The 10,312-nt window shown below is 38.6% G+C and overlaps 1 protein-coding gene across 1 annotated transcript; it reads left to right on the plus strand.

Annotated features, from left to right (window-relative positions):
- Positions 1-904: 904 nt before the first annotated feature.
- myef2 (myelin expression factor 2) lies at positions 905-10,294 on the plus strand. Its single transcript, XM_056371752.1, has 17 exons — positions 905-1,078; positions 2,083-2,285; positions 3,045-3,097; positions 4,117-4,124; positions 4,229-4,322; positions 4,547-4,738; positions 4,829-4,982; positions 5,073-5,122; positions 5,205-5,265; positions 6,226-6,327; positions 6,839-6,883; positions 6,992-7,087; positions 7,222-7,317; positions 7,537-7,596; positions 9,102-9,289; positions 9,637-9,688; positions 9,909-10,294. The coding sequence occupies exons 1-17, from the start codon at positions 969-971 to the stop codon at positions 10,070-10,072; spliced, it is 1,728 nt and encodes a 575-aa protein (XP_056227727.1). The 5' UTR covers positions 905-968; the 3' UTR covers positions 10,073-10,294.
- Positions 10,295-10,312: the final 18 nt, after the last annotated feature.

Here is a 10,312-nt window from a genome sequence, read left to right on the forward strand (position 1 = left end):
CAAATGAAAATCATGTAAACGTGTAGCTGTCTAAATGATACGTCTTGCACAGCATAAAACTATGGTTTGAACACCATTATTGTGGTCACATAGTTATTGTCCTCATATCATAACAGTTAGGAGCTGGACAAATTTTTGTATAGGAGTATAATCAACTTTTGAAGTGCTTTTTTTTGGTTTTGGCAACTGCACAGACTTGCTGAGCAGATACTCTACAATGTTAAAGTGTATTGTATAAAGAAAATGAAATTATTCCTCCAGTAGAGTAACAGAGCATCAATCAATAGTTTCAGGAATGATGAATCAGCTTGGCTCTGTATTATAATCAATAAAGCAAGACTTATAGTCTGACACTATGAGTATGCTGCCTGGAATATTGTAGGTTATATGTATAACTGGTATTTCAATATGAATTACACTGTCTGAAATTAGACATTAAATAAGTATTCAGGAACTTATTGGTTGTATAATATAGCTTTGGGCTTTCCCTTGTGCATGGATCACACTGCTGTAAAGCAGGTTGGACAGGTCTTGATATGATTTTCTGGGATTTGGGAACAGTTCAGAAACACGTAGAAGCATCCATCAGAAAGTGTGTCACTTTCTGTTCACAGTTATTCAGACACTCACTTACTATCTTATTCACCTGCTGACCCCTAAAGCTGTCTACTAATGTGCACAGTCTTTCAAAATGTCAACATATTATTTATGCGTATTTTCCAGACCCATATACTATTCTATTCTATTCTTTTCTATTCTATTCTATTCTATTCTGTTCTATTCTATTCTATTCTATTCTATTCTATTCTATTCTATTCTATTCTATTCCGTTCTATTCTATTCTGTTCTATTCTATCAGGCTGCTTGGCAACTCACAAATCTCGCGTTGGAGGCACAAATCTCCCCTGCACATTTTGAACTGCGTAGCGTCAGAGGCATCTTGCGTTGTGTGACAACCCGAGCTCAACATGGCAGATGTTGCAACTCTTGATGAAGAGCCAAAGCAAGACGAATGTACTGCATCCGTCAAGTCCGAAACCGACGAGACATCTGAAGAAACACCCAACGGTGTGAAAACGTGAGTTAAATGATGGATTTTTTCTGTCCGTCATGCCTCCGCAGCCGTTAGCAAGTTTAGCTAAAATGGAGTCCTGGAATGCTAGCTATTGTTAGCCAAGAAGCGTCTATAACCTCTGTTGTGAAACATCGTAAAGCACCTGTGTGATACATGTTAGGCTTGTAGCTAACATGACGCCAGAGATTTGCTGATATAATGTAAAACTGGAGTCTCAAACTGGTTCGCTCTTGCCTTAACATCAAAGGTGGTGCAGTGGGTCAACCTTAACTGGAAGCTAACCTCGGTTGTGTTTTGCTTGTCTGAAAGCTAACGCTAACACAGTCCTAATATTCAACGTACATTAAATCATCAGGTTAAACTGGGCTTCAAACCCTTTTTTTTTAGCTTGCTAGTTGGATGAATCAACCAAGCTGTACTTGATTTCAGATACCAGCTAGCGTTAGCATCCCTGCTATTCTTCTTAACTCAACAGCTCGATTTATTTGGTCAAGGTTACAAAATCTATAGCTGCAGATGGCTTGCGACGCTTCAGTGTAAACTAAATGATGCCAATTAACTATGTGAGCTAACGTAGTACTTTCTTGTATTTTATTTATTTTTATAATAGGACAGTACCTCTGATAAAATGGTTTAACATCACAATATTAAAAAACACAAGGCCTTTATAAACACTAAATTATCATCACCATAGATGTGTGCTTTTGATACTTATGTTTAATTTAATTTGTGAAATAATTCCTTTACATTCCGTCCTTAGGTGTCCTAGCAGTTGTCCACATAAAGTTCAGAATAGAAATACAATCATGTTTGGATTTTATCATTCTATTTGATAACATTTTTGATTATTTTTCTTCAAGGTAAATCACTTTTATAAAGCTGTCCCATTCATTTTGTATGGAAGGATGTAAAGAAAAGCACATTACCACTAAATGCAAACTACACGAAAGGAACCTGCTATTACTCACAGATTTTGTTTTTGACGTGCTGCTTTCTGCCTTATATAGGGATGGCGAAGAAACTAAGCCCCCTAAAGAAAAGCAGGATGCTAAAGAGAAGTCCTCTGGGAGCAGAAGAGGGAACCGCTACCATCCCTACAAAGACAAACATGGTGGAGAAAAGAAGGGTGCTCACAGGAACCGGGTGTTCATCAGCAATATCCCCTATGATATGAAATGGCAGGCAATTAAAGATCTAATGCGTGAGAAAGGTAATGTCCCCAGTGATGGGGATGTGTCTCCCCTTCTCTCTCTCCAGCTGATTAGAAGTTCCTGACCCTTTCTTGTTTGTTACCAAATGGAGCATTCTGCTTCTAGCAGTAGTCATTTAGTTTGTAGTTTTCTCTGGATGTACTTAGTGCAGATAGTAGGGAACCAACATAGTGTGACATTAGGTTATTGGAGTTTTAATAAATTCTTTTGGATGGACACTAATTTAGTTTGGGCTGATATGTCTGTGAGAAAAGGAAGATGAATGTAGTTACATTGTCACTTGTTTTATGGCATTGTCCGCTTCAAAATGTAACCTCAAACCAGTAGTAGAATTGATTGTTGAATGTTTTTGTTGCATCTGTTGCAAGGTGAATCTTGATTATATGAATGAAAATATTGTAATGTTTTACTTTCTGAATTATGGCGATCTCAAGAAGCCTTTTGAAAGGTCAAAGGACAGCTTAAAACTCTCAACTGCCATGAATGGAATCTGTTGACAAACTGATCATGTTGAAGTCTTTTGAATTTCCCAGGTTTAATGTAGCTGTATTTCTCTCTGGCCTTGGCCTTTGAGGGTCTCAGTCACTGCCCAGAAAGGCATGGTGTTGTCTGGTGGGATGTTGGTCTGGGCTGACTGTTGATCATTAATGGGACATCTCCATCTGTAGCGGCATTGCCAAGGCCAACGGCGACTTGAAGACGTGGTGACTTAAATCCCTTTGTTCTTTTGGTATTTTTCCTTTGTATGTCTCATGTAGTTGGTGAGGTTACATACGTGGAGCTCTTTAAGGATGCAGAAGGAAAGTCAAGGGTAAGTGATGTGGCCAACTTGCTGCACGAGGTTTTAAATGCCCTCAGCAGGCTCTCATTAATCAAGTGCACTTTTAGGTTCTAATCCTTTGGGTCTTACTATGTTACTGAACTGGAGATACTGTAGGTTGTGTTTAGAGCCTGATAGATGGCTAATGATTGATATTCATTTGAAAGGGAGATGTCCTGTTGAATTTTGGAAAAGTAGCCTAATGAACTCATCTAAGAGTACACTTTTGCTTTTGTTGTTGTCATTTCAATTAGTTTAAAAGTTTGTCTGTTTGGCCATTTTCCAAAGGGAAATGTGGGTTGTGTGATTTGTCTCATTGATTGACCCTCATGTCTCAAAATCTTACCCTACAATTCTGTTCTATGGCACAGCTCTCACTTCAAAGGAACAAAACACTCTTGAAAGATCCTGTAGTGTTTTTCTTTAATGTTTTTTTATTAAATGGCAAAATGCATACTGCAGATGTAAAGTTGAACAACACTTTTTTTCTTTATTGCAGTGGCAAAGCTGGTTAATCTTAAACAATGTACTAAATAAATATGTTAATGCTTTTTTTTTTGCTTTTTTTTTTTTTTTTTAAGATTTTCTTCCTTGTATTTATGTCCAGTTCAAAACATTAAATGTTTCAGATAAATTACAATGCATAGTTATTTGTTAGTGCCAGATTTTTTTTTTTTTACCAAAATATATATGTGTATATACACAAAAGATAGTATTGTTTGTTTATTATTTAAAACATGTCAAGTGTCACCATTTCTTTAGATAATGATAAAAATGCTTTTAGCAGCCTTTTAGTCTTGTTTGCAATAGACTTGAGCACAACCAAAAACTGCTGGCTCAAGTCAGTGGGCAAAACATGGCCAACATGCAGTATTGAAACTACTAGAGGCATGTTGATACATTTAATTTACAATGTTCAAGTGCTTTGTTTTGATTCTAACTGTATTTTGTTCACTCCCTCGGCTTTGGATATGTGTGCTACCTGGACTCCTGTGATGCACCCTGGTTAGGGTTGTGGGTAAGAGACTGCCATACTTTCTCGAACATAACTTTAAAAAAAAAAAAAAAAAAAAAAAAACTTCTTTGTGCTGCCATGAACTGATTGTTTCCCTGATTCAACAGTGTGGTGGAGTTCAAAGATGAGGAGTTTGTGAAGAAGGCGATATTAACTATGAATAAGCACGACCTGAATGGAAGGCCACTCAACATCAAAGAGGTGGGAGGATATTATGATTGAATGATTACAGCAACACAAAACTGTTGTTTATACTTTTATCTTTATAACACCCTTTCTTGCTTTTTTGTTTTTGATGTGTCAAGAGATAAAGACATTTTTTGCACTTTCTTGTCTTTTTCTTTTTTTTTTTTTTTTTTTTTTTTTAAACCTTAACCTGACTTGCAAAATGTAATGTATTTTTCTTTCTTTCTTTTTCTTTTAAGGACCCTGATGGGGAACATGCCCGGCGTGTGCTGCAGCGCATGGGAGGTGGTCAACAAGGAGGTCGTGGGCAGGACATGGGGCCTGGTGGGATGAACATCCCACCCTCCATTGCCAACAACCCCAACATCCCACCTGAGGTCATCCATGCGCTGCAAGCCGGACGACTGGGCACCACAGTGTTTGTGGCCAATGTGAGGACATTGTAATATATAACTTCAAACTCTAACCACTAATGATAAATCATACATTAAAAATAGGGGTATCTTTCTGTTGTTTTACAGCTGGATTTCAAGGTGGGCTGGAAGAAGTTAAAGGAGGTGTTTAGCATGGCAGGTGTGGTGAAACGAGCAGATGTAAAGGAGGATAAAGATGGCAAGAGCCGCGGGATGGGAACAGTGACTTTTGAGCAGTCACTGGAGGCTGTGCAGGCCATATGTATCCTTCAGAATCGAACACTAAAATATAAAGCACACATGGCAATGCGCTAGAATTTTACTGTGACCTTCTCCTTGACTCTGGACTCAGCCATGTTCAATGGACAGATGCTTTTTGACAGACAGATGCACGTTAAAATGGTATGTTATTACATAACTAAAGTTGTACAGAGGATATGAAGGTGAATCTTTACATTTGTTGTGTGTTTTTTTTTTTTTTTAGGATGAGAAATCTCTTCCCCCTGATGATTTCCGTCAAGTAGAAAAAACATCTCAGTTACCAAGTGAGTACACCGTTATTCTCTTGTCAGTTACTGAGATGAGATCCATAGAAATAAGCTCAGTGATTTGTGTATAGCAATAACATTGTCAGTGTAAGGTATGACCCCCTCTGGGAACAAATGATACAAGTTAATAAATTTGCATAAATATTTTATAGTGATGTTAGAAAGGCTCAGGTATGTTGCTGAAGCACTATGCTAATGAAATGAATACTAAGTAGCTTGTAAATGTTTTCCTACCTGCGGGTTAGCTATTGGTCTGACAATATCAACTGTCATGTGCATGCTGCTAGATGCATAAAGACATGATTGAAAAAAAAAACAGTAGTGATTGTCATTGCAGTTGAAAATTTAGAAAGTTATTCGAGAAGCAATCCCTCAGCATTTATTTAAAGGCCCAGGTTTTTTAATTATATAGAATAGTGTGTTTCTCATACAGTAATTGTAAACAGTTTTATAGACATTATTTTTGCAACAAAAAAAAACACCTACTTAAATGGTATGAGATGATATTAGTAACTTTGTAGTAGTAGTTGTTGAGTTTTAGCTGGTTATTAATAGACAAAGGTCCAATGTCTGCAATGAAAGTGAAGATGCCAAAATATGATGTGGAAATATTCTACAAATTTAACAATATGACACAAGGGTGAATAAATAACTGCTCTACCCGACGGCAGTGTCTGTATAGCTTTGATATTAAGTATGCTCTGAGCAGTACATCTTCCATTCTTGAGGGTTGGTGCATTGCAGATGCAGTATAGGATCATGTTTTGTCACTATATGACTTTTCACACAGAATTTTCATTGAATGTTTGCTTCAATAAATGCTGCTCACATAATTGATTATTAATACATTAGATCTATATATAAATTCTTATTGGGTATGTGATCTTCTCTGCTATTATTGCTAGTGAATTACATAGTTCACACCTTCTTCTTTTTCCCTGTGTATTTTGTGTATAGGGGGTCTTGGTGGTGTTGGCATGGGACTGGGGCCAGGTGGGCAGCCTATAAATGCCAATCGCCTGAGTGGTGGAGGAGGCATGGGCTCCATGGGGCCTGGAGGTCAGTCACCTCTCAAATATTTTTAGTTATGTTTAGTTAAGAAAATGCCCCCACATGCTATGTACAGTGCATCACTCATCATTTGCATGTGTTGCGAATGAGTCTTTCTCTGTAGGCACATGTTTATCAGAAAGAACCAGACGCATGTCCACTCACCGGTCAACAATTAATACCACAAGGCAGTATTAATCAACAACTTTGGACATCGTTCTGTAATAATTAATATGTCGGCAAACCAGCAAACGCAGTTAATGTGTAACCGTCAACTCTTGGCTGACATTTATGTGGGTCTTCTTTTGACCCTGCAGAGTGTCAATATGGGTTAAATATGGTCAGAGCTTCTCTTTGTACAAAGGTGTTAGGATGTGACTGACATTGTACCTAAAAGCACCTTTGTACAGTGTTTGATAATCAGGCTACACACAGTTCCTCTCCATGTATGTACACCCATAAGATGTAAATAGATACAGCATGTGTATTGGCATGGCCTGATTGACGTCTTCTGCCATAGGTATGGATGTTGCAGGTTATGGTGGAATGAACAGACTTGGAGGAGGTAAGTCTTTTTGCTGCCTATGAGTTTTCCTACCGAAAGAACGTGGTCTACTTTTTTGTGGAGCGAGGGAGAGAGCGATGTTGAAACCTGGATGCTGCTTTTTCACAGGAATGAGTGGTGGCGGGGGCTTCGGGGGCATGGAGAGCATGGGCAACATGGGTGGCTTTGGAGGGAGAGACATGGCTCCAGTTGGCAGGATGGGAGGTAAGTGAACCTATTTGCTCCTGCTGGGCAGAGATGAGGTTCAGTTCTACGATGTTATACTATAACCACTGAGCTGCAACATTGTGTGGTAACTCCAGTCTAAGGTTGCATTTTTTGTTTTTCTCTGGGTGGAGATATGTACCGGTCAGGAATGGGTGGAATGGATCGGGACTTTGGGCACAGTGACATGCCAGTGAATCGAGGATTTGGGGATTCTTTTGGAGGCATGGGTAAGTGATACTCTGTCAGTATGAAAGGAATTCAGGGTTGTCTGAAGTCAAACATGACACAGGGGAGGTTATGCAAGTTCCTCTGTGTAGTTTGGTTTTGAGTTATGATTGATTTTTAGAGAATGCTGTTCTATTTATAAGCTGACTGTTTCTTTTGCTTTTGTGACATTGTTGTTATGGTCTAATCTAATCTGCGCTGACTTGCATTCTCTCCTTTAGGCGGAGGTTATGGAGGAGGCATGGGCAGTGGTGGCATGGGGCACATGGGGACTGGATTAGGTACATGAGATATTCCATCCACAGTTTTTATAAATCTGTTATATATCAGTTCTTCCCCTAGCTCTTTAGTGAGCCACTAATCTCTTTATTACTGTTGACATTGGAAAGTTATTAGCCCTTTACATTTGATAGTCTTTTGACAGTTTATACATCAAGTCATGTAAAGGAGGAATGAGTATTAAGTGTACTACGATGTAGCAAGTCATTAAGCTTCATAACTCGCTGAATAGGTATTGGACAACGAGGAAGTCTAGTGGTTGTAGGGACAGTCCTTCAATCAGATGACAAGTAATGGCTCTGCTCAAGTGTTTAAGTTCAATCTAACATGAAGTCTGTGAGCACTGGTGTTTGACATATACTGAAGTAGGATCAATAGTGATCTATGTTGACAACACTGAGGCATGTATGATGTTGTGGCCATAGTTGCAATTGAAAGACTATTTGTGGCCGTTGCTCAGTTCTGCACCCCAAATTGCTTCCTATGAGTGAGTGAGTTTATGTGTGATAGAGATGCACTTCATGAATGTGTGTGAATGGTGGTTGTGACCTGTAGTGGAAGGTGCTTTGAGTGCTATCTATATGCAGCCCATTTATCATTTACTGTGGACATACTGTACATTATGATATAAACTGCTGTTGAACTATGAAGAATTAGAAAGGTTTGATCCATTAGATCCAACATGTATGTGACGAGCACCAAGAGACATAACATTTTACTTCTGTGTTATTCGTGTGTGTGGGCAGTCAGAGCCTGAGAAAGAGTTTGATGTACAAATTGTTTGGGCCAAGAATAAGGAAGCCTGAAAAAACCCTTTGGCATTTTTCATGATATACAGCAATCGTGTTTTGCCACTGCAGTTGTTTTTTTGTTTTTTGTTTTTTTTGAGAGATGAGCAACAACCATGTGCACCAACATCAGTCTCTTCCTCTTTTATTAGAGATATTTGAAAAAATGCTTACTGCATGGCTCCATGGCAACCTGTATTTTCACACATGGAGTAGTACACAAAATACAACATGGAAGAGTGTTAGAGAAACTATATATTGTACTCAGAGGATAATTTGCATTATTTCTATACACTCTCTTCCTTGTGGAGTTTGTTTGGGTACACTTAGAATACAAACTGGTACAAAGGCTGCACCTCCTGTATAAACAATGTCACAGTGACATTGTACTCTCTCACAGCTAATGCTTTGAAGTGATAGAATGCCAGTACAGTTTCAGTGTTTGTACACGCTTCAGTGACATGTCATTGGACAAAATTAATGAAAAGCTATGTGATGGTAAAAAGTATCATCATAATATTTTGTGTATTGCAGTTTCAATATATACAGGTATATACAGGTATTGTCTTAAAATCTCATGAATATAAATCTGAGGTGAGCCTTTGTAAGGCTAGAACAGAGCTGGAAGCTGCATAATACTGCTCTGTTAAAATAAACGGTACAGCCCATTAGTTTTTGTTGCTCTCTCATATCATTTGCGTCTGTGTATTAATTTGCAGGTGGTGGTGGAATGGGCAATATGTCGATGGATCGCATGGGCTCCAGCTTTGACCGTATGGGCATGTCAGCAATGGACATGAACCGTGGCTTTGGTGGCTATGGAGGTGGGGGACCAGGCCACATGGGTGGAGGCATGTCTGACAGAGGCTCTGGGTCCAAAGCAGGCTGTCAGATCTTTGTGCGAAATGTAAGTGTGTGTTAGATCTGTGAAAGCTTTGCTAGTAACAAGAATTAGTTGGAAGTCTGTTAAATAGCATTGGGCCTACATCCAGGAGACCTCCCCACTGATGTAATTACTTCTTCATTGATAAATACATTTTCTCTGTGCGTTGATACCCCCTTATTGAGTGAGGTGTGACATAACCCATGCATTAATATAAATGATGATGTTGGGTTTGTTTAGTTTAAGTAACTGGCCCTGTACTTCACAGTATGTTGTTGAGTCCACCTCTTTTATGATACACTCATCCTCTCTCCAGTATAATGTAAATTCTGACCAGTATATGGACTGAAATATCAATATGTGTGTTGCAGCTGTCCTATGATCTTACATGGCAAAAGCTGAAAGAGAAGTTCAGTCACTGCGGTACGTCTTTCCCTCAGCATTCATTAAATTTTTACTGCTGATGCATTAGTAAAAACATAAAACCTACATACAGCATACCACTCAAATAGAATACTTCATCTCATATTGACATATGGATAGTTAAACGAGGGTGCCAAAATCTCAGGCTTTAAACTTATCTACACTGTGTGACACACTGTGGTTTCAGAATGTAGTAATTTCTCATTTTTATTTATTGCAGGCCAGGTAATGTTTGCAGAGATCAAGATGGAGAATGGGAAGTCAAAGGGCTGTGGAACAGTGAGATTTGACTCACCGGAGAGTGCTGAGAAGGCCTGCAGGATGATGAATGGAACTAAGATCAATGGCCGAGAGGTGGACGTCCGCATCGATCGCAACGCCTAGAGCTTTTGTAGGAGTCATGCTAACACACTTCCACATTCAACCCTCTTGCCAATGATCTTTTGTTTTGTTTTAAAAACACAATTACTTCATATCTCCATTTGTCCACTGTTTCAAATATTTTTGTTTATATATATACTTCATAGCTCTTTTATCTTTGTTTTGTAAACCCTTTTTAATTTGTCAGGCAGTTTATTTGAACAAATAAACTTTTTAATTTTTAAACCCGGTGGTTGTAAAATC

The sequence above is a fragment of the Seriola aureovittata genome, chromosome 1 (genome assembly GCF_021018895.1).
Source record: "Seriola aureovittata isolate HTS-2021-v1 ecotype China chromosome 1, ASM2101889v1, whole genome shotgun sequence".
Taxonomy (NCBI): domain Eukaryota; kingdom Metazoa; phylum Chordata; class Actinopteri; order Carangiformes; family Carangidae; genus Seriola; species Seriola aureovittata.

What these genes read in the sequence shown, in the direction of transcription:
- myef2 (XM_056371752.1), top strand. Translation starts at nt 969, where the DNA reads ATGGCAGATGTTGCAACTCTTGATGAAGAGCCAAAGCAAGACGAATGT. An exon ending in GGATTCTTTTGGAGGCATGG is followed by an intron (nt 7,318 to 7,536) that starts GTAAGTGATACT and finishes TCTCTCCTTTAG; the next exon opens with GCGGAGGTTATGGAGGAGGC. An exon ending in GTCAGATCTTTGTGCGAAAT is followed by an intron (nt 9,290 to 9,636) that starts GTAAGTGTGTGT and finishes TGTGTGTTGCAG; the next exon opens with CTGTCCTATGATCTTACATG.